At 48.5% G+C, this 24,998-nt stretch overlaps 11 protein-coding genes across 11 annotated transcripts; 7 read left to right on the top strand and 4 right to left on the bottom strand.

Moving 5' to 3' along the window:
* The first annotated feature begins 45 nt into the window (after positions 1 to 45).
* DEU56DRAFT_797885 (uncharacterized protein) lies at positions 46 to 1,187 on the top strand. Its single transcript, XM_041352963.1, has 7 exons — positions 46 to 233; positions 289 to 320; positions 380 to 400; positions 460 to 474; positions 530 to 547; positions 607 to 621; positions 684 to 1,187. The coding sequence occupies exons 1-7, from the start codon at positions 143 to 145 to the stop codon at positions 741 to 743; spliced, it is 252 nt and encodes an 83-aa protein (XP_041209560.1). The 5' UTR covers positions 46 to 142; the 3' UTR covers positions 744 to 1,187.
* Positions 1,188 to 1,278: 91 nt separating this feature from the next.
* DEU56DRAFT_287431 (amidase signature enzyme) lies at positions 1,279 to 3,693 on the top strand. Its single transcript, XM_041345486.1, has 6 exons — positions 1,279 to 1,642; positions 1,707 to 2,499; positions 2,549 to 2,624; positions 2,677 to 2,764; positions 2,816 to 3,260; positions 3,320 to 3,693. The coding sequence occupies exons 1-6, from the start codon at positions 1,608 to 1,610 to the stop codon at positions 3,575 to 3,577; spliced, it is 1,695 nt and encodes a 564-aa protein (XP_041209561.1). The 5' UTR covers positions 1,279 to 1,607; the 3' UTR covers positions 3,578 to 3,693.
* A 1,113-nt stretch (positions 3,694 to 4,806) lies between these two features.
* Positions 4,807 to 5,675, bottom strand: DEU56DRAFT_885810 (thioredoxin-domain-containing protein). The gene is made up of 4 exons (XM_041356192.1): positions 5,512 to 5,675; positions 5,303 to 5,457; positions 5,191 to 5,253; positions 4,807 to 5,139 (listed from the first exon to the last, which is right to left on the bottom strand). Exons 1-4 carry the CDS (start codon positions 5,575 to 5,577, stop codon positions 4,923 to 4,925), a joined length of 501 nt encoding a protein of 166 aa, XP_041209562.1. The 5' UTR covers positions 5,578 to 5,675; the 3' UTR covers positions 4,807 to 4,922.
* A 120-nt stretch (positions 5,676 to 5,795) lies between these two features.
* DEU56DRAFT_287544 (histone-fold-containing protein) lies at positions 5,796 to 6,515 on the top strand. The gene is made up of 4 exons (XM_041345487.1): positions 5,796 to 5,904; positions 5,961 to 6,032; positions 6,082 to 6,218; positions 6,272 to 6,515. Exons 1-4 carry the CDS (start codon positions 5,878 to 5,880, stop codon positions 6,345 to 6,347), a joined length of 312 nt encoding a protein of 103 aa, XP_041209563.1. The 5' UTR covers positions 5,796 to 5,877; the 3' UTR covers positions 6,348 to 6,515.
* Positions 6,516 to 7,273: 758 nt separating this feature from the next.
* DEU56DRAFT_797899 (Mob1/phocein) lies at positions 7,274 to 9,540 on the bottom strand. The gene is made up of 4 exons (XM_041352964.1): positions 9,134 to 9,540; positions 8,941 to 9,076; positions 8,777 to 8,859; positions 7,274 to 8,674 (listed from the first exon to the last, which is right to left on the bottom strand). Exons 1-4 carry the CDS (start codon positions 9,436 to 9,438, stop codon positions 7,444 to 7,446), a joined length of 1,755 nt encoding a protein of 584 aa, XP_041209564.1. The 5' UTR covers positions 9,439 to 9,540; the 3' UTR covers positions 7,274 to 7,443.
* A 111-nt stretch (positions 9,541 to 9,651) lies between these two features.
* Positions 9,652 to 11,964, top strand: DEU56DRAFT_287696 (permease for cytosine/purines, uracil, thiamine, allantoin-domain-containing protein). Its single transcript, XM_041345488.1, has 11 exons — positions 9,652 to 9,970; positions 10,021 to 10,111; positions 10,163 to 10,270; positions 10,324 to 10,383; positions 10,432 to 10,551; positions 10,602 to 10,638; positions 10,697 to 10,728; positions 10,776 to 10,982; positions 11,033 to 11,078; positions 11,128 to 11,405; positions 11,468 to 11,964. The coding sequence occupies exons 1-11, from the start codon at positions 9,811 to 9,813 to the stop codon at positions 11,844 to 11,846; spliced, it is 1,518 nt and encodes a 505-aa protein (XP_041209565.1). The 5' UTR covers positions 9,652 to 9,810; the 3' UTR covers positions 11,847 to 11,964.
* A 532-nt stretch (positions 11,965 to 12,496) lies between these two features.
* DEU56DRAFT_797911 (uncharacterized protein) lies at positions 12,497 to 14,914 on the bottom strand. The gene is made up of 8 exons (XM_041352965.1): positions 14,632 to 14,914; positions 14,461 to 14,580; positions 14,174 to 14,408; positions 13,914 to 14,122; positions 13,697 to 13,861; positions 12,984 to 13,649; positions 12,841 to 12,934; positions 12,497 to 12,789 (listed from the first exon to the last, which is right to left on the bottom strand). Exons 1-8 carry the CDS (start codon positions 14,695 to 14,697, stop codon positions 12,707 to 12,709), a joined length of 1,638 nt encoding a protein of 545 aa, XP_041209566.1. The 5' UTR covers positions 14,698 to 14,914; the 3' UTR covers positions 12,497 to 12,706.
* Positions 14,915 to 16,140: 1,226 nt separating this feature from the next.
* On the top strand, positions 16,141 to 16,861 carry DEU56DRAFT_911710 (uncharacterized protein; the record flags this gene model as incomplete). Its single annotated transcript, XM_041357315.1, has 3 exons — positions 16,141 to 16,155; positions 16,212 to 16,382; positions 16,436 to 16,861. 3 exons carry the CDS (start codon positions 16,141 to 16,143, stop codon positions 16,859 to 16,861), a joined length of 612 nt encoding a protein of 203 aa, XP_041209567.1.
* A 535-nt stretch (positions 16,862 to 17,396) lies between these two features.
* DEU56DRAFT_287816 (uncharacterized protein) lies at positions 17,397 to 20,020 on the top strand. Its single transcript, XM_041345489.1, has 5 exons — positions 17,397 to 17,645; positions 17,704 to 19,077; positions 19,136 to 19,274; positions 19,328 to 19,714; positions 19,780 to 20,020. The coding sequence occupies exons 1-5, from the start codon at positions 17,589 to 17,591 to the stop codon at positions 19,917 to 19,919; spliced, it is 2,097 nt and encodes a 698-aa protein (XP_041209568.1). The 5' UTR covers positions 17,397 to 17,588; the 3' UTR covers positions 19,920 to 20,020.
* On the bottom strand, positions 19,949 to 23,017 carry DEU56DRAFT_797924 (kinase-like protein). Its single transcript, XM_041352966.1, has 12 exons — positions 22,304 to 23,017; positions 22,226 to 22,250; positions 22,110 to 22,177; positions 21,943 to 22,049; positions 21,863 to 21,892; positions 21,525 to 21,810; positions 21,392 to 21,465; positions 21,260 to 21,340; positions 20,992 to 21,207; positions 20,794 to 20,941; positions 20,425 to 20,739; positions 19,949 to 20,372 (listed from the first exon to the last, which is right to left on the bottom strand). The coding sequence occupies exons 1-12, from the start codon at positions 22,769 to 22,771 to the stop codon at positions 20,226 to 20,228; spliced, it is 1,965 nt and encodes a 654-aa protein (XP_041209569.1). The 5' UTR covers positions 22,772 to 23,017; the 3' UTR covers positions 19,949 to 20,225.
* A 63-nt stretch (positions 23,018 to 23,080) lies between these two features.
* Positions 23,081 to 24,260, top strand: DEU56DRAFT_885824 (uncharacterized protein). The gene is made up of 2 exons (XM_041356193.1): positions 23,081 to 23,808; positions 23,863 to 24,260. Exons 1-2 carry the CDS (start codon positions 23,235 to 23,237, stop codon positions 23,985 to 23,987), a joined length of 699 nt encoding a protein of 232 aa, XP_041209570.1. The 5' UTR covers positions 23,081 to 23,234; the 3' UTR covers positions 23,988 to 24,260.
* Positions 24,261 to 24,998: the final 738 nt, after the last annotated feature.

Consider the following 24,998-nt stretch of genomic DNA (forward strand, 5'->3'; position numbering starts at 1 on the left):
TGGCTGTTGGCAGGTACATGGAAAATCTTTCATGTCTCCATTTTGGAGCTCGTGTTGCGGACCGGCGGTATATAAGAACCCAACTTTAGCATCAGAAGTGCCATCTGATATCTTTCTCAACAAATAATTTTGACTCACCATCATGTTCGCTCGCCTCGCCTCTCCTTTCCTCTATGCTCTGCTTGCCTCGACATTCTTTGTTAGTACAAGCTATGCAGCCTATGCTGTCTCGAGTGAGGCTTACATCGCATAAAATCTCATTTTGTTGACTCACAATTTGATGTGTAGTGACCAATTGCCCCGCGCCCTGCCCGAGTCGAGTAAGGCTTCCTTTATATCAAAACTCATCGCCTTGAAACTCACCACACAATTTACGCAGACGCCGACGCATGAACCTTCTGTAAGACTTGCCATTGTATCAAACCTCATCACATTGACCTCATGATACAATGTACTCAGGGGACTATACAAACTGTAAGTGCCCAGTGCCAAACCTCATTGTATCAACCTCACGATATGTTATACCTAGACGAGTGAGGCGCAACAGGTAAAGCTTCGCTACAATATACCAGGTTTCGTCATTAACCTCAGATTTAATGCACCCAGGTCGGCGGCCGTGGTGTAAGCATTGTTTCGCATCAAATTGCATTGCATTGGCCTCCCGATATTAATATTGTACACAGATCACCACTGCCACTACCACAACTACAACTAGTATGGCCACGGCCGTGCCCGGGAACTGACTTCGTTCCTCGAAGTTAAAGTAGAACTTGAAATCAGTGAACGGCGACAGGCAGACTCGATGATACTATAAACTCCGTTTTTTGTAATTTCATGTGGGGTGGCCATATTGGTTACTCAGATACATTAGAAAAACTTGAATTAGTAGACGATCGATGCGGATAACTTGGAGATCCATTTGTGTTTACTGGCTAGGATGATGAACATCTTCAAGTTAACGTTGATGTTGGGACTTCTACATAGCACTTGCCCAGATAAATCTGTTCTAGTAGGGCCGTGCATGCAAAAATAACATGAATCTTGGAATCTGCAACGCCAAATCGTCATGCATCACTGAAATTCAATTTTCGCTGTCAAGTCTTATAAGTGTAAAGCCTAATACCTATAGCCATAGCTCCGTAGCCAACAACTACCGGTACCCTCTCATTCATACTGAAATTGGCAGCGTTACTTCTGCATGATGCCATTTCGAAGCAGTTGGCGCTCACATGATAAGAGCCAGATATCTACACGTGACTCACGAACCTCACTTGTTCACACCGAGTCGTACGCCTGACTTTCTCCTTGACTATCTGGCATAACTTAACAGGGCCCCAGTTTCTGATTTTGAAAGGTTCACCATTGATATGAGTGACATATCTGTTGCACAAGTTGGCAAACTTCCTGTCTGGCGGCCCTTGGCAATAGCACCTCAGCTCATTGATAGAATTGTACAACACGTAATTCAATCCCGTGCCCATTTGCCACATGCGAGCATGATAAGAACCAGCCTAGGTCTTCGCGGCTGCTAGTCTTCTCACACGTCTCATCCCCCACAACTGACGGAGGTTTCTGAAAGGTTCGCCGTTGGTCCGGGCTCGGAAAACATGTTGTTCTCTTACTTGTCGCACCGTCGCACCTGGTGAGCCTTCTATCAGCCTTCATTGTCACTTTCCTGCAAAGTTCGGCTCTGACAACCACACTAGTCGCGATAAGCAACGAGAGCGAGCAGAACGAATCGCATCCCTCAAACCCATCTACCATGAGCCTCTAACTTCCCAAGACAAAGAGATTCTGTCTCGCTCAGTTTCGTCTCTGGTGGCTGCCGTGCAAACATCATCCCTGTCTCCATCCGACATCCTCGTGGCCTACTCCAAGAAGGCCCTTCAGGCGCATGCTCAGACAAACTGCCTGACTGAGGTCATGATTGCCTCTGCAGAGAATTGGGCAAGCACTGCGAACCGATCAGGTCCGTTGGCAGGCGTCCCAGTCTCTCTCAAGGACCTGGTAAGCGTGAAGGGTTGGGATTCCTCCATGGGATACTCGGCTCTTGTAGGCAAACCTATGGCTGCCGACGGCGCGCTGGTGAGGTTGTTGCGGGACGCAGGTGCCGTTCCATACGTCAAGACGAATGTCCCCATGACTATGCTCTCATTGGAGTCGACGAACGATGTTTTCGGTTCCACAGACAATCCTCACAAGAAGGGCTACACCTCAGGAGGCTCTTCAGCAGGTGAAGCTGTACTCCTTGCGCTCGGTGCAGCCAGACTCGCGATAGGGACAGATGTCGCGGGGAGCGTTCGGGCTCCTGCGCACTTCTCCGGTGTCTATTCTATCAAATCAAGTATGTATAGATTCTTGAAGCAAGGCAGCGCGTCCAGTATACCTGGCCAGGAAGGGGTTCCTGCAACACATAGTCCTATGACCAGAACGTTGGAAGATCTAGAGACGTTCTGGCGAGCTGTGTTCCAGATGAAGCCTTGGAACTACGACTACTCGGTAGCTAAAATCTCTGAATATTAGTGCCGTTAAGCTAATGATAACGTAGGTTCTTAGAATTCCGTGGAGAGATGTCAAACTTCCGGAAGATCGCCCCATTAGGTGGGGCGTCCTGTGGGATGACGGTAAGTGGATCTCCATGGAGTTCAACCTCAGTATATTCATGTTTGCACACAGGGGTTGTGAGACCCTCACCTGCCTGCGCGCGAGCATTGAAAACGGTTACTGCGATACTCGAGAAGAACGGCCACGAAGTTGTCACTCTGTAGGTCAAAACTCTTCTTTCTGAAAGTGCTTCCTAGACGTCCCACTTTAGGAAGTGCCCGAGCCCATACGAAGGCCTTCAAATCGCGTCACAGCTCCTCCTTGCTGATGGCGGCAAGACGGCTTCCAAGAACCATCACGCATTTGAGTCCAACGATGCTGGAATGACATCAGCGTTCCGGGGCCTTCGTCTCCCCTACTTCGTCATAAAGCTCTATGCTTGGTATTACCGCTACATACGTCGCGATCCCATCTATGCCGGTCTGATCGACACCCATTACGAGAAAACCATAGCAGAATTCTACGCCTTGATTGCGCGAAGGGAGGACTACCGTTCTCGCTGGTTCAAAGTCTGGCGGGACGCGGAGGTCGAAGGCCGTCAGGGCGATGAGGGAGTTGACTTCATCCTCACAGTGCCAAACAGTCTTCCTGCTGTTCCTCACGGAGGGATGAGGCACGGGTGGAAAGCATGTGGGTACACGTTCTTATTCAATCTGGTATGTTCCACTCCTTTTCAACGGCTCCGATCGCAAATTCACTCTCAATCTTCGAAAAGCTTGATTACAGTGCGGGGGTAATGCCGATCACGCATGTGGATGCGACGGCTGATGCTCTCCCGCGTACTTTCCGCGCACGAAACGCCATCGAACGGAACTACTACCGGATGTATGATGCAAGTGCCATGGAAGGTCTCCCGATTGGGGTGCAGATTGTAGGAAGACGGCTTGAAGAGGAGCGTGTCCTGGAGGGCATGAAATTGATTGAACGCCTGTTAAGGGAGGCTGGGGCTGGCTATATCGGTTTGCCGTTGTAGAAATGTGATTGTGCCAATCCTGATATGTATATCATCCTATTCCATTGTACAGAACTGAATGCAACGTTTGCGGAAAGAGAGACACGTATCATGACGCAATCTGATAAAAGGCAGACAAAAACAGACGTGACGAGGTTCGGAGCTGCTCAACATGTTTAACTTTAAATCCAATCCCAGAAGTTCCGGATGGTTCGTCCCGGAGAGATCATCTCCAAGATTCCACTCGTATTTTTGACTACATAACCTATAAGTTCTTCAAAGACAAGTAACCGGTGTCCCAGACGGGAGCTATCGTCGCAACGTGGCATATGTCAATCATATCATCGTGGCACCCTTGATGCTGAATACTTTCTGGGACATCATGCAAAAGCCCTTGTGACTGTCATATCGGATCCAGTTCCAAATGCTAGGTCCAACGCTATAATGGTATTAGGGTGTAGGCTCGTGACCAGCCTGGCGCATACTATCACTGATACTCGAGTGATGTAGCCAAACTTGCAATATCAAAATGACGCATAGTCAGACTGGTCACGAGTCTAGTAAGGGTGGTGGAATTACCTACAACTACTGACTCCTCCAGGTACCGGTGATGATATTGACAGATAACTTGTACAGTTATGGATGATGGCAATCACCGCCTCGCAGACCATTGCGATTCGGCAGCGTACAACATGGAGGGGGTCGATATGGGGTATGATCATAATCATGATTCAGTATGAAAGGAAGAATCTGAGTCCGTATACGGATACCCATGCTTGACGAGTTGGCGAGGAGGATATTAATATCCATTTTCTTGAACCCCTGACAGTATAGATGTCTTGCTACTTGGAGTCGACGACATAGGTCGAATGGCACCGTTCATTGTCAGGTCAAAGTAATTACCTATGGTGATTGATTATTGGGTCCAGTTGTAGAGCAGCGAGAAACTGCACGGCTCAAGCTGCGTTGAGTTCTAAGGGGAATCAAATGGATCAGTCGAGGATGGAGTACGGAGTGGCAAGAAGAGACGTAAAGCAAGACGTGAAAGGTGTAGCGTCGTCAAAGCGCAGGATGGGAACATGTAGTGACAGCGATAAGGACAAAGGCTAATAGTGTAAAAACGTGAAACGTTGCAATTATCAACAGAAAAGGAAACAAAACCGAAGGCAGTGCGTAACGTGTCGCGGTCGTTGAAGTCTTGATTGAAGCGAGCGTTCAACGTTCATCGTTAAAGGCGTAGCCATTCCTACAAAGTCTGGGGGTTTGGCTCCCCTATGGGTCGGGATCAAATCCGATGAAGATTGAATTTATCGTATCCGTACGTAGTACACCAGCGTACAACCTGATCCTACAAACTCGGTCTTTTCTATATCAGCCAAAAAAATGCATATGCCACACAAAGTACAATTAAAACTTTCGCTTGAGGGTTCATGTTCGACCACGTGGTAGTTAAGCTGTTTGACGCATTGTAAGTAGAACCGGACGATGAAGAACCACCTTTACCCGAAAGGGTACGGCCTTGCCCAGAGAATGCACCAGAAGGTGCGGGTTTGGCGTACTGGGTGATAGCTGATTTGAGGCCACTATAGCATGTGTTGTAGAGCATTAAAAAGAATGAAAAATCGTGAACGAACCTTGGGTTAGCGCCACGGATCCTGTGCACTTCATCACCGCCTACTAGGAAGATGAAGGTCGGCCTGCGAAATATAAATACAGAACAACTTTTCCAAGAGGATAAAAACTGACATGGCAGTGACGGAGTAGCTAGCGGCGAGTTCGTTCGTTCCCTCGGAGAGGTCAACCTTGATGAAGTTCACATGGGTGTTGTTCTTTGCGAGGTCCTCAAAAACCGGCTTAATGGCCTGGCAAGGGGGGCACCAACTAGCAGTGAAATCAATGACCTGCAAGTGGAAATGTCACTTGAGCTTCGAACAACAACTGAGACAAATACTTACAGTGAGCTTGCTGGGATCGCTGGTGTACTCGTTGAGGTGTATCTTGGTGGATATCTCAGCAACCATGATGAGCCTAGATGAAGTATACGATGTGAGAGATTGATGAGGGCTGCTCTGTGGGCGATGGCTTTATATGTGCCGTTGCTGGATATAAGTAAGCTGTTGCGTGACGTGCTTGCTTGCAAAGCACGACATAAGCCGGTCACGTGATGTTCACAAACATGACCACACGCGTATCATTGACCAACAACGAACTTTGTATTTGCACCTTCCAGTTCACTACCACCATCACCGTCATCGACACCAGCAGTATCAATCTGCCTTTGTAAACTTTGTCGATACACATAAATCAGTTCATAATACAACATGTCTGGACGCGGAAAGGGTGGCAAGGTGCGGAATATTGGTTGGCGTCACCTTGTAGCTGTGTAACTAACACAGTACAATAGGGCCTCGGAAAGGGTGGTGCTAAACGTCACCGCAAGATTCTTCGCGACAATATTCAGGGTATCACCAAGCCAGTGCGTACTATGGCGTTCTATAATTATTCGCCTGCTCATGTATATTCAGGCTATTCGCCGTCTTGCCCGTCGTGGTGGTGTGAAGCGTATTTCGGGTCTCATATACGAGGAAACCCGTGGTGTCCTCAAAATTTTCTTGGAGAACGTTATCCGTGACTCCGTTACCTACACCGAACATGCTAAGCGGTAAGCCCTAGCACCGGTTTATTTAAGTGTTTGTTTGCTTATTGGAACTATAGCAAAACGGTTACCGCTCTTGATGTCGTCTATGCGCTGAAACGGTCAGGGCGTACATTGTACGGTTTCGGCGCATGATCAAAGTATTGTTTCCACTTGTCACCCATATGTACCAATAGTGTCTTGAAATTTTCTTTCACATCAATCAGATTGGCCTCTTACCATGTCCTGTCAGAGATCCTTTAATTTCCGGGCGAGTTCGAGGTGTGTGATCATCTTCGGTAACTCGGTTGTTGTATGCTCAGTGACAGCGATTGGTGGGGAGACGACATAAATCCAATCTTGATATGACACATCCGGCAGATGAGGCTTTCTATTGCCGAGTATGCTAGAACATGCTGCATCTGTCGGTTGCCTTCAAATATTAATATATCTTTACTTCCGCTGCGAAGATATCAAACGAATCCTTTTGTATGCTAGTGGTAGTGATGCTTCGCAAATGTGTCCCGTGCACAACTAGTATCTTAACGGAAGACTGCTACGCCTGCGCAGTAGTTACAGACTGCACTACCATCTGCTATCACCATGAAGCCGGCGCCTTCTACCTGTCACTACGTCATCACCTCCTGGAACCTGCATGCCACGGACTGCGCTGGACTGTGTCACTACCCAACAATTGCAATTGCGGTCCTCCAAATTCAGCGGACTAAGCTTCCAGGCTGCTGAAGTTGAACATCCAAAGTCTGAGCTCGAAGATAGCAAACGTACGGCAAAGAAACTCTGGTTCGCGATCTCGCATCCAAGTGTGCCTCTTGTTTGACATCACATAATTAATGACATCAAGTCGTCCACGAATAAGGTAAGATGAGACAGTTCGAATATGAATATTTCAAACGCCTAGCCCGCCGCTCTGGAGATCGTCATAACTCAAATGTGAATAAAAGTCTGCCCATTTCAGTTGCTGCGGCGGATGCGTCGCCATCATTTAATCCAGTCATCGGTTGGCAGTTGCGGAGCAAATAAATTCCTGGGATTGTCCTGGGATATACCTAGACAATAGCCTATGACCATGAGTCCATGACATACTGAAAGTGATACGATCAGATAGCTACATTCAGTCAACCAATCAGTTCGTACCTTGCTCAAAATCACGCAAGGTGTGACATCAATGCAGTATGAGATGGGGAACAACAGAACAATGCTACGAAAACACAGCTAAGCACACGACCGAACCTCACGAGCTCTCCAATACCTCATCCACCCCATCCTCTCCATGCGCCTCATCCGTAATATCACTCTCGCTCTCCGGGGGTATTGGCTCTGACGGCGAGGACTCGCTCAGATTAAGGCTAACCTCGGGCTCCGTGGGGGACTCGTCAGCAGGTGCAGACTCGGGAGCTGGCGCGGGAAGTTCTGCAATGTGAATTGATACTGCTTCTGCCTCAGGAGAAGGCTCGAGGGGTGTCTCGTGCAGTTTTTCAGATTCCGGAACTGGCTCCGGTGAATCAGATTTTTCGGCAGCTACAGGCTCCTCCACAATATCAGTGTCTTCAACACTGGGCTCAACACTGGGCTCAACATCTTGATTATCTGCGGGGACTACTGGGCTTGAAGGCTCAGCCAGTGTAGCGGTCTCTTCAGTCTCTTCATGAGGAGCTACAGGTTCAACAGCTGGGTGTTCTTGAACAGTTTCAACGATTGTTTCAACGATTGGAGTCGTCTCTATCTCGTGTTCCGATATGGGTGGCACATCAGGGGTAACTGAGCCGGAGTCCCCAAGCGACGTCAAGGAGAGATCCTCCAGAGGTGGAGAGTTTGATGCGGCGACGGTTGCTACTTCTTCAACGGGTGCTTCTTCGACAGGCACATCTTCGATGTCAAACCCAAATTCGTCAGGAGGGAACTCACTCGGCTGGCTGGACCATGAGGCCTGCGAATAGCTCTCAGGCTCGGCGGATAGTGCAGTATCCAATAAAGCGCCGCTTTCAGTGACATCATGGTCACCGCCTTTTGCCAGCTCCTCCGCAACATTGTATGCCTCACTGAATACCATGGTATCTGTGCGATTGCGCCCCAGCCGGCGCGGGCTATCAGTGCCAATCAGGCTGTCACTGGATAATCCCGGAGGACTCTTCCCGCGAACATTCGGGGGTTGTGCTTGTTCTGCTATAGGATCCTCCCGTTCACGCGGCGGATTGACAGCCGCCGCAAGAAGACGCGGAGGTTCGACGTCCTCATCGCGTCCCTTTCTACCTGACAGAACAGCGCTTGGGGGAATGACAAGGAATTCCGTAGGGACAAGATCGAATTGACCAGTAAGTTTCAAAAAGCGGGCGTAGAGCGATGATTCGGCCTCCGCTTGTTCGAAGGCTTCTCGATGGTGGAAGTATGCATGTGCAAAAATTCTACCAAGCCGACGAGCAAGCGAAGAGAAGTGTCGATATGAGGTCGGAGGTATCGAAAGTCTGATATGACCACAAGAACACATGATTGAGTTGAGTTCGATGAGGAAGGCGGAGTAAAGGAGGATATCAACAAAGATGTCATGAAACGTCATCAATACTTACCGAGATGGGAAAGCTCGAGGTGAATTTAATAGTGCGGTTGCGCTATCCAACGTATGAAGGATGTAATCGATAGCACAGCATTGCTGAAAGACGTCAAGAAATTGGTCAAGTATACATACGCAGTTAGCGCAATCATATTTTTTTTAAATTACTGTCAGACTAACCTCCATAGCACCATCATTACCGTGTGCGACACACAGATATAACCACTCTCCCGCCTTCATCTCGGGACAGGTGATACGAGTACATTCCTGCTGCAACATCGTGATGAGCGGATGTGAGAGATCTTGTGCAAGACGTCTGATTGAAGAACAAAGTTAACGCATTGACGACCGGGTGAGTGAGCATGAGAGGTACCGTAGTTGTTCGTAAATCCAGCAACCTCGGTCGACTGTTATGTCGCTCTTGCGTTCAGGATCATCTGGTTTACGCTCAGCTTGATCAGAAAGATCAGAAGACTTTTCTTCGGCGTCCTTGAAGGAACCTTTCCCAGGAAGAGACACTATTGAATCGACATCATGGACGTCAAGACGAATAAGAAGCGAAATGTATTCCTGGAGCTGAAATGCACTATCGAGAGAGGACAATGATGGTAGAGTTTTGACAGGATAGAAGGAAGATACGCGTGAGCCACGTAACGGGCGCTGTACGGCTACCGCCATCGTTGGTGACAGTGAGCTCGAGGTTGCTCGTCGTCGAGAGCGTTGATCGCGAGTAAGTAAGCGTGTCTCACGGTGTTGACCAAATTTCGCGGAAGATGACCGTGGAAATAGAATTCCAAGTTAGGTTGTTTATCAATTTATATGAATTTCGTTCCAAATTTGACTCGTCAAATATTAATAATCATATCGTACCTGGTTGGTACCACATGATCACGTCGATCAAGATCTGTTCTCCCGGTGCTTGTGAATCGTCCCGCCGTGGACTCGGATATCTCAAAAATTACTAACTCAAATGGTGCCTCGTAGTACTTCCTTATATTTAGGGCGCTCCTTGCGGAGCCTTGCGATTGTCTTCCCTTGATCATCTCCACGATGTCTGACAATCATCTGCACGAGAAGAACTCGGTCACCGACGTTGAGAAGGATTCCGCATCCAGGGATGATCTCTCTGTGATCATCCCCGGAGACAAGCAAGGATGGCTCTCCCACCCGTTGGCAAAGTCTCTTCTCAGCTGGGGCGTGGAGGAGCGAGGTTGGCTTTCCTCACAAACCATATACTTGTCTAATGTTCTTTCATATTAGGCACCGTTCCAGTCCCTGAAGAGGAGCGGATGGATACCCAATACTATAAAATATTCTTCGTTTGGTTCTCCATGAACTTCAACATTCTCTCGTGAGTCTCCAGAGTACCTCGACTATCAGCTCGTTCTTACAGATAAGCCAGTTTCTCTTCCGGAACACTTGGTCCAATCGTTTTCGGACTTGGACTTCGTGATTCATGTCTTGTTATCTTATTCTTTAATATCCTCGCATGCGCATTGCCTGCATATCTGTTCGTATACTTTCCTGAACAGGGAAGTCATTGCTTAACCTTCTCTTCTACAGAAATACGTGGGGCCCTCGAACTGGCATGCGTCAGATGATTCAATCTAGATATAGCTTTGGGTTAGTGTCCCTGTTTTCCGTATTTGCTACTGCCTGATTTCTTTCAAGCTACTTTGGCATCATTATACCCGCTATCCTCAATTTGATCGGCCTGTGCGGCTTCAATATCCTCAATGGTATACTCGGTGGACAGGCACTCGCCAGCGTGACTACTAATATGAGCTGGAAGTGCGTATGCCATCCCATAAAAACCGTTTACCTTGCCTGATCCGTATCAGTGTCGGCATTGTCATTATCTTCATCATTGCGCTCCTCGTGCGTTCTCTTACGTGACTCTTACAATCCTTTGTCTTCACAATGTTCACACTACCAGATCTCGTTCATGGGCTACAGAGTCCTCAACTGGTAAGCGGCATTATCCATTCATCATAATTTTAGTTTACCTTTTTCAGGTATGAACGTGTCTCGTGGTTCCCAGTTCTTATCGCGTTCTTGGTTGCACTCGGCGTGGGTGGCAAGAACCTGTATAACGCTCAACCAGCGGAACCTGCAACCGCTGGTGCCATTCTCAGCTTCGCATCTGTTATTGCCGGGTTCGTCATTACCTATTCGGCAATGGCCTCCGATTTCACCATGTACTACTCGCCCACCGTTTCACGGTAAGCTCCCTTTCACGGCATGTGGCGTTATGCTTAGGTATGTTTTTCAGGTCCACCATCTTTTGGTATGCATATCTGGGGTACATCGTGCCTATCGTACGTTAACTTCTTTCGGTATCCGTTGACGTGTCTGATCTATCCCCAGGTACTTCTCCAGTGCCTGGGAGCTGCAGCAGTTCTTGCTGCACCTAACGTTCCTAGCTGGAACGAGGGTTACGGGGTGGAAGGCAACGTCGGCGGCCTTTTGGAGGCCATGCTCAGCCCGGTCGGCAACTTTGGAAAGTTCCTCACTGTTCTTCTCAGCCTGAGCGTCACCGGCAACATTGCATGCACGCTCTACTCTATTTGCTTCAACTTCCAAGTGATGATTCCGGCCTTGTCAAAAGTCCCAAGATATGTCTTCTCGATCGTTGGCACGGCAATGTTCGTCTTCCATTTATACTGTCATTCCTGTCACCGGCTGATTTTCCCCCGGGTGCCGACAGTGCATTGCCTTTATCGATCGTGGGCGCCCATACATTCTATGCGGCGTTGACCAATTTCCTTTCGCTAATCGGTTACTGGGCGAGTGCGTATGGTGCCATCCTCGTTGTTGAGCACCACTACTTCCGGAAAGGTGACTTCAGCACCTATGACCACGCCATATGGAATGTCCCAGGGCGTCTGCCCTGGGGAGCAGCTGCCATAACAGCTGCCATACTATCTTTCGCCCTAATTATTCCCTCCATGGACCAGGTGTGGTACCAGGGCCCCATCGGCATCACCTCAGGTGATATCGGTTTTGAGGTCGCGTTCCCTCTTGCAGCCATACTATACATTCCCCTCCGAAAGCTGGAGCTTAAATACCAGAATACCCAATATTAGGTACCTCTCTGTCGAGATAGTTGCAAGTTAAATGTGCGATGTGCTACGGAACGTGTACTATCTTACCATGCCCATATCCAGATTTGCTTACCTTGAATCAGAACAGCAAGCTAGGGTCGCTATCAGTTTTTGCCTATGATATATGGTAACTTTAGCATACGGCTTCCTGCTCGCACTTTCCATACTGGGATAATGACCAACAGCCCATTGCAAATCGATGCCCCGAGATGTCACCCACGCTTCTCCACAGCATCCGTCTCGAGGGTGGAGCTCTGGAGGGTCAATCCCATGGTATACAGCCAGGTCAGAAATATATTCAAATTCCACAAGTTGAAGTTCGATTGGGAAGAAGTATGTGGCTTGATCAATGACACTCTGCATAATCACTGGTCATGTAAGTGCAATATCGCCCAGCGATGAGAGACCGCTAGGCCGGAGCGCGGACACATCAACATGCCATGTCCCCGACGTGGCATTGGAGCGCCAAGAACTTCCGGGACGCACGAGTCCTGGGATTATGAACACATGCACGCGTGAACTTGGAATGACTGAATCAGCCGGTGCGACAGAGCGCAGATTCCAGAAGATGTTGGAGCAGACGCCCTACAAGACAAGGAGATCCTTGATGATATCGATACGCCCGTGACGGACCATAAGCGACCCAATTAGTAATAGTTCACGTTCGGACATGACCGGGAATTGCTCGAGGATATCAGAGGCATGTCGAAAGTTCTGAATCATGATTGTTATCTGTAGGAACAACTACTACATAAAAGCCCTAAATAAAGCACTGATTTGGAAATCGATGCTCATTCAGATTATCCCACTCCGAGCATTCGGCGACCTAGTGTGTTGCATAATTACCGGCTTCGAATGGTCTGTACAGCATAATCTATTCTTTCCAGCCCAATCTGCAGGGAGATCACAGAAAGAATAGGCTTAGCTGCGGAAGAATTTATCAGGCTGCATGGAGAAAAATACGGCATCCTCATACCTTCAGCATTCGACCACGTTTCCAGGAAGGAACGTAAGGGCCGCAGTAGTGACCACTCTACGCTCGCGATGTTATCTGGATCCCGTATACCAGTCTGGGATGTCGTCAAATTGATTTTTTAGTTGATGGGCAAGAAAGGGTACCTTGTTGTCCTTGTCCCGTTGCAGTAATACATAGTAAAACGATAGCACCTCTGCGATCCGAGAGGGCTCCAAGGACTCCTCAATGTCGCTAGCCACCCGGACCGTCGACAAGTAATCAGGCGGCATTGTCCTGAACAGGACCGGTCCGAAGGATCTTATAAGCAGTGGTGATGCAAAGAAGTTTTGTTGTTCTGACGATACGGGGAACTGCAGTGCTTCTATAACACATTCCTTGAGAAGGCCAATGGCAGCCGCCCGCATCTGGGGGAACTCCACATCAGACGCTAGTGTTATCAAGATCTGCTGCTGCAACACAGGTGGCAGTTGTGCAAGGATGAGCGCAATTAAACGAAGACTGAAATGCCTGATGAATGGATCAAGATGGGTGCTTGCCAAAACGGGAAGAACTATGCATAGTGACAAGGCAAGGTCAGGTGGGAAGTCGGGTTGTGTGCGATCTTGCGTGATGCAGCGAAAGATAAGGAAGAGAGACTCGTCGAGGGCGAAATTCATCTGAATTGAGGTCATGAGCACTGAATGCAACTTGGCGAACAGATCTTTCGGTAGGGGATGGCTTTTTTGTTCATGAGCAAGCATAATTAGAGAGCTCTTTATCGGATTATCCAAGATATCCTGTGGTGACAGAGCCATTGCCCGAAGAGTAGTCTGATACGATTCAGAATATATCACATTCTACGGCATCTCTGACTTACCAGTACGCTCAAAATGGCCTGCTCCCCTTCTTGCCACTCAGGTTCGATTGCAGAAGATAAGGTAAGACGAGGATAGTGCGTCTCGAAAGCTCTGGCACATAACGATGCTCTGATGCATGACGCACATGCCAGAACAGTCGTATCCAGAAGAACTCTGATAATTTTCTGGAATTTGATGAGTTTGTAAGGCTGTCTGCCGCAAGTGCTGTCGACGAACCTTTGCTTCTGCAGCATTTTCTTCGCTGCCAGTTTTGAAGATCCATGTATAGAACGCCTCCGACATGCGAGAGACCGCTGAAAGTACTGAACGACCACTATCCCGCGTGAAGTCGCTTCCTAGCGAAGAAACCAATGAACCAACACAGGAAACCAAAGGTGATACTACGCTCAGCGCAGTCCTTTTTCCAGGAGTTAATCTAGGCACAGCTGTAAAGCCCTGAGAGGTTAGCGATCAACCGACACTTGCAATATACTCACATTTTGTTGACAACACGATAACGCTGATGAGACACTGGACAGATTCAGCAACATGATCCTCTTTATTTTCATCTTCATCTCCATGGTATACTAGTAGCTGGGGTAGCTGTTCCAGAGTTTCCTGGATGACAATCAACACCTCCTTCGGACTGCTGTTTTCAGAAATCAGGCTAATGAGGTCAACGGCTTCTTTACGGCGGCACCGCAGGAGATAAGGCAATATGTCGAGGGGTTCCTGCAAGGGGAGTCTAATTGAGCTCCGGAATACGATAGAATATGTTACTTACAAGAACGGCTGGACCCCCTTGGTATTGAAGAATATTATCGTATACATTCTTTAGAGATGGTTGGTGTGTTGGATCATAAACTGCAGCTGTTATTATAGCGGAGATGTCTCTGCTGATTGCCTTTGAATCGCCTCAGACAAAATATTCAGACTATGATATGAGGTTGAATGCCTCATCGTCAAGGTTAGGCGACAGTTGTAGCGCCTTAAGAAAGGTATCCTTGGAGTTCAGAGCCATTGATGCACCAATTCATTCAATGGCCCAGGTCGCTGCGAGTTGCACTGTTTGCAAGTGGTATTGAGTTAGCCTTAAGAGCTCGATTTTTTTTTTCGAGGAAGGCAAAGTTTTGGCAGTGTGACGTCCGCAAGCAGCAACACCCAGTGTATCAGGTTGCAAGTCGTGATTAGGGCGACATGATCGCTCGGTACCAAAGGGAGGCGCAGTGGGTCAAGAGGACAAACAGTGTACGGCCTGGGAATCTTGCTTTACGTAACTTGAAGATGCCGCCTGGCGGCAGGCTTAGGCGCTGCTCTTTCAATACCGCGAAATTTCATGAATGGTGTCAACAAGTTTTACTGACACACGTTCAATGTTTTCAGAGCTTAAAATTAATTAATTCTGCAGCCAGTATGGTTTCTGGTTCAACCACTACTCAGGTAGTCACATTAATGACTCGGACACGCCGCCACCGTGACCACAGAGTCGCTAACTAGCCAGCTAGTAAGTACTCATGTTCTTTAAAAGCCATGGCAAATTCTAAAGGGTATCAATCACTTCGTTGATTTTGGGCAAGTTTCAAGGAAACCCGGCCTTGTCGGTCAGCCTATCAATTATATTAGAAGATCAGCGAGGATGGATAATAACGGTGTCGAGCACGCCAGTGTGCTTCCCGTATCCTATATCCTTTCTATTAGTAGATGGTACTTCACCTCGTCGCTTCGTAATCCTCCTCGCAATGTCAGTCAACACACAAATAAAACCTAAAGGTATGCACTCCCTTCGATCAGGAATTCAGTAGTATCTCTCGCCGACGGCGCCCTAATCACGAGTCAGTCCTTGACTATTTCTTCCATGGAGCGCAGAAGCCTCGATCGCGAATGACAGCCTGATGCGGGTGGGTCACTGACTCACAACTCACGAGTCCACGGCGGCTAAGACCTCAACTTCAAAACCCTATCGGTGCCAGAAACCAATTCGACATCTCGATTCTCAGTGTCAGTCTTTACTCAATTCTGTAAGTCAAGAACCTTCATCGATGTGTCTCTGACAAAAACATCGATCCGTGTTCACTCGATGCTGGACCCATGACGTAGTTTCCCCGTGGTCTGAGTGCAATGCCTCTCATCTACCCAAATTGTTCGAACAGGCATCTTCGTTCCACCTACGTCACGCCTGCCATTGATCAGCTCTTGCTATGAGAAATCCCTTCGTAGCATGGCGTAAAGCAGATGATGAAGCTTTCGGTTAAATGTGGAAGCTTTGACAATGCATCCACGATTTGTCATGTGGCTCACATCCATTAGTGACCTCCACAAAGCGTCCATGTATGAAGTCCACAAGCGTCCACCGCAAAGAACAGTGGCTCCCGGAACCGTATATATTCCAGTCCAAATGCCTACCTATGAAGGATATTCATTAGTATACCCCACTCATATTCCTCTATAATCAATCCTTTTCAACATGCTTCCTACCAAGGTGAGCCTAATCACGAACATACTTCGTACACTAAGACTGATTTTTGGAATGTGTAGATCTATGTTTGCTCTCAGCCGAATTGCAACCAAACTTTTACCAAGTTTGCGGACTTGAAGAAGCATGAGTCCGAACATGCTCGTCCGGGAAAGTACGTATTTATCCTATATGCCACACTGGTCACCTACACGAGCTCACATTTAGTGCGCACACCTGCACGTTTCCCGGGTGTAAGTTTGTGACATTGACAAAAGCCAGCTTCGACATCCACTATTCCAGACAGTACGTGCTCGTTCATTACCGTCAACGATCCCACCTGGTCAACAATTTTAGCACTGGCGAGAAGCGCTACGGCTGTCCTCATGATTGTACCTTCAGGACTCACAACCCTTCCGCCCTCGCGCGTCATCGCAAAGAAAAACATGGATACGTCCCTCCTCCACGCAACACACGCGGCGGCGCTGCTGCCCCCTCTGCATCAGAGAAGCCCCCATCGAACCAGCCCTCTGCTTTATCCTATCAAACCCATCCAAACAGCCAAGACCCATCATTCAACGTCCTCTACGGCCCGACGGATACTTGGGACGACTATACCATGTTTACCGGGCCCGCAAGGACAGCCGATGGGTGGACCGAGGGTTGCATGTGCCCCGAATTGATGCAAAGACGCCTTTCAGAGATACTGGGTTACGAAAACACGCATTATTAGTTTGCATGAACTCAAGAATCATCTTTGTGGTTTGTGTTCTTCAACGATGATTCGCTCGCATATGGCTCAGCACTCGGTAAAACCCTACCCGTTGTCGAAAGGCTAATGCGCTATTTCTCAGTGTTCCCCAATGCCCACAATATATCAGCAGTTGGCAAAAGGATCATGGGTGGGCTGGGAGTTTGTGAGATATCTATTTGGACTCTTCGTCGGTTAATATTGTCAGTTGATACTTGAGCTTGAAAGCTTGACTTCGTAAGGAATTGGCTGAGGGAGAATTAATTGATATGCTCTCACTCGACTAATACTTTAAGAAGTCAGTGGGCGCTTTGACCTGAGCGAAGAACGGAATCCGAAGGAAGCTACTAGGTAACTATACTAGTCCCTTCATTTATTACAGCTATGCTGTGTGTTGGTGACTTGGCGTATAAATACACGAAGCCACTGGCGATCTACGTGGCGTTCTTATATATGTGGAGCAATTACCTAGAGGCTAGAGCTGGTCGAAGTCAAGAAGGTGGGAAAACAAAGGAAACCTTGGTTGATCAAAAACTTCGTGCAACATTCAGGGCGCTTAAGCACTGGTAAGCGCTCATCACAGCATTTTCAAGCAAAGACTTTACATGTGTACGTACGAAATGCAGCGTTGGGGAACGTTCACGACTATTGACAGCTGTTTTCGTTCTACGCTGCCTAATGTTCATTGTCAGTACGAAAAGCTACTGATATGCCTTTAACTACACAAGAGAAAACTGCGCTGAAATCTCTGCCTAAGCGTATCCAGGTAAATCGTTTTCGAATCTCCTGCGCCACCCCAGACGATATCAACTGGCTTTTTCCAGCGTTTAGTAGACGGAGCCCTTGAAGGTGTAGTGCATGATGTCCGCAAACTCAACCATTGGGTCGATAATTCTACCGATGTCGAGGCGAACATGGCTTTGCTCCCCATCTTCTACATTCATCTGGACCCAGCTGTGATTCCCGATCAACCTCTGCCGACTGATGATGTCCAGAAAGTCACCACGCTTGCCAAATTGTCATTGGACAGTATCGTACACACGTGTACTAGCATGCGTGGGGTTCTCGACGAAAGTCTTGCAGACAAGACCATTACGGATGCACTGGTGCGGCGTTGGGACATCGTCTTTCCATGGCTGCAGTTCATGTATCGGCATTTTCTACCTTTCCCGCCTCAGAGGGACCATCCCAATGGTTCTAGCATCTGCGATGTTGACGCAATCTCGATTGCAACGCGTGCCCTCTCCCAGCTGGCGGTCTGCGTCGCAGGACAAAATCTTATCCAGACAAACATAGCCATTCAACAGTTCATTGCCAAGTTGTGGCTTTACATTGGGAAATTGAAGGATGAGGATTTGCTCCGGTATGATGCGTCTTTTCGGCCTGACGGGAGGGAGGGCGTCGACGATGAGATGTCGGGACACGTCAGGAGGATCATGGTTGGAATCATCACAGCGTGCATGGGCGCGCTTGCGCCACCGTCCACTCTGTACAACCTGCTTGACGCAATGGGTGGATACAAACCATTCGTAGTGTCGGCACTGCGATATGTTCGGTGGTTCGGGAGAAAAATCGTTGAGATAAAAAATCTCAGGACTCCAAATCATGGGTCTGTAACCGCAATGCTGGGATTTGTCGATGCTTTATCAATCTCAGTCCGGCTTCTCTCCTTGTTCAGCATCATGGACAGCACGTGCCGAGAAGAGCTCATCTTGCACGGCGGCCCTTCGGATGTTGTGACAGCTTTTCTTCAAATTTGGCCGGTTCTCGCTGGTACGAGGGTCAGTCCCTCGACAGGAAACTCGATTACAGAGAGATGCACTGTACTCGTGGAGGATGCCCTCGATTATACAGATGTGATACTGCGATCAGAAGATTGTATTACAGCTCTATGTCAGGTCCTCGATGCCGGATTGATCCAGTTGGTATTGCAGGCTGGTTTTCGCTCCCCGGAGATGGCCTCTGGTGTCCTCAAGGTCATTCCGCAATTTCTGATGTACAATAAAGTATTGCACCACTTTCAAAAAGCACTGGATCGAAATCCAGATGGCATGGCTCGTCTTGGAGCTCACACAAGGAAAGACGATGAGGTGCAACGGTCATGGATATCGGTCCAGCAAGCGGCCCGACAAATATCCAACATCTGCAGGAAAACCAGTCCATTTCCTTTTTATGAACGAAAATGTGCGAATGCAGAGGTATGTTTGGAGGTTGGTTGTACTCCGCACGACATGAACTTAACAATGACATCCCCAGTGTCCGTATGACAACAATAAACATCCGCACCATCGGTGCTGTGGATGTCTCGTCGCACGATATTGTTCTCGGAGTTGCCAGAGAGCAGATTGGAAAAGCAGACATCGTACTGCATGCCCTGTTCTCCATTCAGCTAGTGGTTTGTCTCTCAGCTACATACATATACGACATGTACTGACCGACTTTTCAAAGGTTTTGACGGGTCCAAACATATTCGCTGTAGCCTTCCTCTCATCATGCTTGTGGAAACTTTCAATTACTCGCTATACGCTGACCGAATACAAGAAGCCATGGACCAAGCAGAAAAGGAATACCCAGAGGAGAATGATCGTCTAGTTTTGGAAACAAACCTTTCAGCTTGGCCAGTCACTTTCTCTGCACGACCAGTCCAACAATACGCTGATATGTTCGACCCCCGATTTGATCCCGTTATGGTCAAGGAGCTAAGGGGACTGCCTGGCAAGCATATCCTGATGGCCATCAGACTCAGAGCAGGCCGAGAGGAACGTGTAGTGCTCAGTCCGAGGGTGGGTCTTACATTGGCTTTCCAGTGGCCGGCTGCCAAGGAAGAAGAAGCAGGTAACGATGGTTTATGCTTGAATGGGGAGGGCAGGATACTCAATGGCTCATTTTGTCGTTTTTAGTATTGTCTTCTGTTCAAGAAGCACTGGTTTCACGCCTCGCAGTAGGCCCAGGTAACGTGATTAAAAGGGGAGAAGGCTTCAAGGTGGTAGAATATAGACAGCCATCAATGGACCAGCCCACGACTTCGTTTAACGGATAATTTAGTTCATTCTAATGCGACTTACATAAATGGCTTGGTTGAGAATAAGGGATGCGGCATCAGACATCCACAGTTCGGTTGCTGATCGACTCTTGCTTGGCAGTGGTGACTCAATGACCTTTAGACGTTAAAAGCGCCGCATATAACAAAGGGTTGGTGCAGTGGTACGATATTATACAATGCTTTCACCGAAAGCAACTTCTGAACCTAACTGCGCCACACAATATTAGAAGCGGCCATACCACCTTCATCATGTACGAATAGGAACATGCGACTCGTGAAACACCTAGGTCATCAGATTCCAATTCAGCACCACCGGATTATCGCCACATGCAGCACCCCAAGGACCAAAGTAGCTTCCAGACCGTCAAACATCGTATCTAGAACGGCAAGAAGTCCTACGAGGGCAAGGAGGACCGGGCGGGAGGGCCACATAGAAACTGCCGACAATGCCTGTAAAAGCCCTATCAGCACGACGCCCAAAGATGCTATAATGCAAACCCACCTTCGCAGCGAGGATACATGCTTTAAGCGTGCTAACCCACACGATCTTCGGTGATCGCCAGCGTAGGAAAGCGAGATACTCTACAATCCAGTTTACCGCATCTAACCGACGATCGGAAATTGGAGAAGGGAGACGAAGCATGGGACTTTTCCTATCCAACGCCTCAGAAACGTCTTCCTGTCTGTGCTCAGTAGGAATCAGAGAAGCATCCGAAAGAGATTGCCCGTTCTGAACGGTCTCGGTCTCGCTAGGTTTTCGCCGTAGTGGGATGAGAGACTTGTTGACAGGAGGGATGGATGGCGTCACAGGATCAAACTGAAGCATGAACTATGAACGACATGGTCACACATGAAATGTTGCACGACTTACTCGTCCTTCTCGCATGGCGCTCACGATGCGCTCGCACGAGGGTCTCAAAGAGGGATTGATGCTTAAAAGACCCTCGAGCAATATCAGGAACGAACGCGGAAGACGGCGGGACTCGAAAGACGTTGCGAGTGCGGACGTTGATCGGAATCTGAGAGCTGGTCGATAACTAGATCACAAGCGGTTACGAGTCAACCGCACCCAGTATAGCCCAATATTTCCTGCTCCAGCTTGTCCATCTTGTCAGCTTCATCGTATGCACTGGCTTCTCCTTCTGTTGCGTAGCGGTAGGGTAACTTGAAGAAAAGCATCTTGTGCAGGATCATCCCGAGAGACCACATGTCAGCTTTTGAGTCGACCTGTCGGAGAACTCCTGTAAGAGGAGATGGCAGCGACTCCGGCGAAGCGTATTCGAGACTATTGAGATGAGCTAACTGAAGTCAAAGAGCGAGGACAACCTGATGCTCACGTTCCCGTATTACCTGATCGAATGCCAGTCGACCGTACCATATCTCGGGAGGTCCCAAAATCCGATAACATTGCTCGCGGGCTGCACATAGCAATTTCAACATTGATACCACACCGCACAAAACGCACTTACATGAGTCTTCCTTCGTCCCAAGTCAGTAGCACGTTGCCAGGTTTGAGGTCTAAATGAAGGATAGATTTATCATGCTTATTAAAATACCAAGTATCATCAGTATGGCAACGTTGGAATATCAATTAGAACATACCAAGAAGGCCAGGCCATGCGTTACGTCCGCGAACAAACTTCGCGCTTCCTCTGCACTGAGAAGATGAACAGCTTTCCATGAAGGACGGTTCCCGCGACTATTGGTTCTTTCCTCCATCTCTCGGCGTAACCGCTCGCGTTCCTCTGGTGGGGCGCGCTTCATGGCACGAAATGCGCGGATGCGTGCAGATGGTGTCGGATCGTCAGGGGCAGGTGACGAAGAAGAGGATTGCATGTGCGGAAGTCCAATTGAACGTCCCAGGCGAAGGGCAATGAAATCATCCAAACTAATAACGGAGCTTCAGTAGTGATGGTCATATTTATACTCGAGGACGTTACCTTCCGCCTTCCGCCCATTGCATGAGAACACTATGCAGCGGTGATGAATTAATCAACATCGATCTGCGTTCTGTACTTACTGTAAGGTTGGCACTTTCGGTCCAAAAGCAGAGAACTGATAAGATTCTAGCCATGCATGATGATATGTGACTATATTGCTATGGTGAAGAGATTCCAGAAGGCGGATCTTGGCGGCACATTAATGTCAGCGAGCATGAAATGTCAGCATATCACTACAGTTGCGAACCTCGCGCAGTATGTTAAGGAGGTAAGAGTGGGACTCTCCTATCGCAATTTTCTTGACAGCAAAATGACCTAAGATACTCATTCAGCATAATAAATTGTCAAATGCAAAATGCTAACCAAGTGGTTCTCCATCAAGAACATGCTGGCCAGAGAACTTGAGAAAAGATAGTCATGGAAGGGCGCGATTCAGCAGACCTGGCAAAGATATACACTTCCATTTGCCCCCATTCCTAGTCGATACTCTTCCTGGAAAAAAGCCTTGAAGTAGCCTTCTGCCATGGTTTCTGGAGGGAATGCACCATGTCGGCTCCCAGTACCACTCGTAAGTGGGGGACTGGACGGCCTTGAGGACGTCTGATTTGCGGCAGCAAGAAGCTGGAAGTAGTTTGAAGCTCGGGAATGCGACCCGGAATCAGACCGAATATTCTCGGAAGAACCATTTCTGTCGAATCCACTAGGAAGAAGGCGATGGCAGTAGGGACACAGTGACGTGCTTGAAAGATCTGTTGGGCCAGAAGACTTTGTTATAGATAGAGCATGCGATGTTGGATTATACAAAACGATCTGATTCGAGGCCTGGAAGATTGGCTGCCATTCGGGTTCCAGAGGTGCTAACGCCACAACGGGCTGGTTGGGAGAGGGTGGTTGACTTTCGTCAAACATTGCACAAAGCTGAGGCTAGCGAGTAGTCGAACAACTGGGGTTCTAGATGGTCGTTTGGGTAAGAGCTTGATGTTACGTTTGCTAACAGACACCACCGAGTGTAATAATACGTCAAGTAGCCTCTGCACACGACTGCACAGTTGATAAATCGTATTGCTGCAAGGCCAATGGTACGACACAAGCTAAAGTACTGTTGGCTTCGCAAAGTATTGAGAAGGTAATCTCGAGCCTGTGGGGGTGTTAAAGCAAAGTTGAAATGATGATGAAATCAAGCGCGCTTTGCTGGTCATCATATCTATAAAAGGAAACCGAGCCACGAAGAAAAGAATTGCCAGCAGAGCCCAGACCCGAACAACGTTTTTCCATTGATTTCGCCGCTTATCCACCGCCTACCTTGTTGCCCGTGGTCACCCATCTTGTCGTCGTCGTTCTTTGATTTTTTAACAGTCGTTTGAAGCTTAGGATGGGAGGCGAGCTGTACTACCTAGATGCCCGTCAACAACAGGGAGGACAATCTCAGTCCACAAGCCAATCTCAATCTCAATCGCAATCTCTAACTCAGTCTGGCTCCGCCGTGTCAGGCTCACAGTCGCAGACTGCGTCGGGCACTTCTTCCTCCTTTCTATCCATTCCCCAGTCAGCGCCGGCTGGGCTTCTTACCATCACCCAGCCACCCCAACAGTCGACCTCTTATTTCAAAGTCGCTGAGAACCAGTTCATCACGTTCGGATGGAATTTCAGCTACATCTTAGCCACCCCCACTCACCTTACCGTTTCCGCTGTCTGCGAGAACGGAAACACGTACCCTGTTGGCCCAACTGACGGCGTTATTCCCGGAACTGCCACCAGTGTTGTTTGGGATCCGTACACTTACCAAACCTCCCATCCCAACCTGCCTCTCGCTCAGGCAAAATACACCCTCAAAATTTGGGGAGACGGAGGCCCTGACGCTGTACGCGAACCAGGCGTACTGACGCCCAACAGCGCGTTGCAATTCGCGCTCTATACGCCGCAAGCTTACACTCCCATTAATAGCGGTAAGTGACATCTGCACGACCGCCGTATCTTCGCTGACTGGTTGATTCGTAAAGGCTGGTCTTGCGCAGGTTGTTCTAGCGCTGTGTCGCAGCACATTGCGCAACCCACATTCATTGCCCTCATCGCCACCTTAATGGTGGTGTTCATCTCCGGCTCAGCTCTCTTGCGACGAATATAGGACACGTTGTGAATGCATGTTCAACGGCTCGTTGCATTCTACTTTCATGTTTAGGGACATTGTCAGTTATCACCAGCCTCGCGTTCATGAATCGTCTATACGGACCTTTTATTACAATGATTTTTGGCATTCATTTCTTGATGGACACTTTTTGTTATCGCTAACTCATATGAGTATATCAGTTCATAATACACCCTGGGTTGGATTGCACAAGCTGATCTCTACGCTATTTGGGTGTGCTATTTATTCAAACTAGCCTCTGATTGCCGATCACAACCGTTTGTTCTCTTGTATACTAGTTGCAAGGTAAAAATACTAACACTTAGCCGCTAATTGGCTGCGCAGGTGATCGGTGACCTCGGGTGACGACCAAGTCGTCCGACTGTGTTCCCACCAAGACATTCCACATGACCATTATGCACATTTCCTATTGGCGGTGTTCCCTCTGTCTCGTACTACGGTTGACGGCTCCGTACGTCCTACTGGCAGCTGCCAAGGCCGATTGCGAGCTTATGCGACCTGTGACATTGATTGCAAAGCCTATAGCCGTATTGTTGATTTCGATATTGGAAATCAATCTCAGGCTTTATCATTCAGCCCCACGGAAAGTCATCCACTTAAGTATCGACCCCTGGATTTTAACGCTGATATGACGTATGTGGTTACTTACAAGCAACCATCCTGGTCAGCATTCGGTTCGGCGTCCGGCGGGCTGTGTCCTATCATGTCGACATCCTCTCGACATTCGTTAATGGGATAAAGCATATCTCTTGCGGCTGCGCTGCGGGCTTGCGGGACTCTTTTATGTATAGCGATGATGTCGCGGGACCCGGGCTATCGGGAAGAATATTACGCTCGCGGGGAGTGAAACACAACTCCAGCCTTTACTGTAGTCAAGGCTCTCGATGCTGTGAAACAACGTGGAATTGGTATCCAAGGTTGCCATCAGTAATTTGGTACTTCTTGCTTCCGAGCCTGGGGCCACCCTGGAGGTAGGGGGGGCACAGGCCA

The sequence above is a fragment of the Suillus clintonianus genome (assembly GCF_016758775.1).
Source record: "Suillus clintonianus strain FC179 chromosome Unknown DEU56scaffold_27, whole genome shotgun sequence".
Lineage (NCBI taxonomy): Eukaryota > Fungi > Basidiomycota > Agaricomycetes > Boletales > Suillaceae > Suillus > Suillus clintonianus.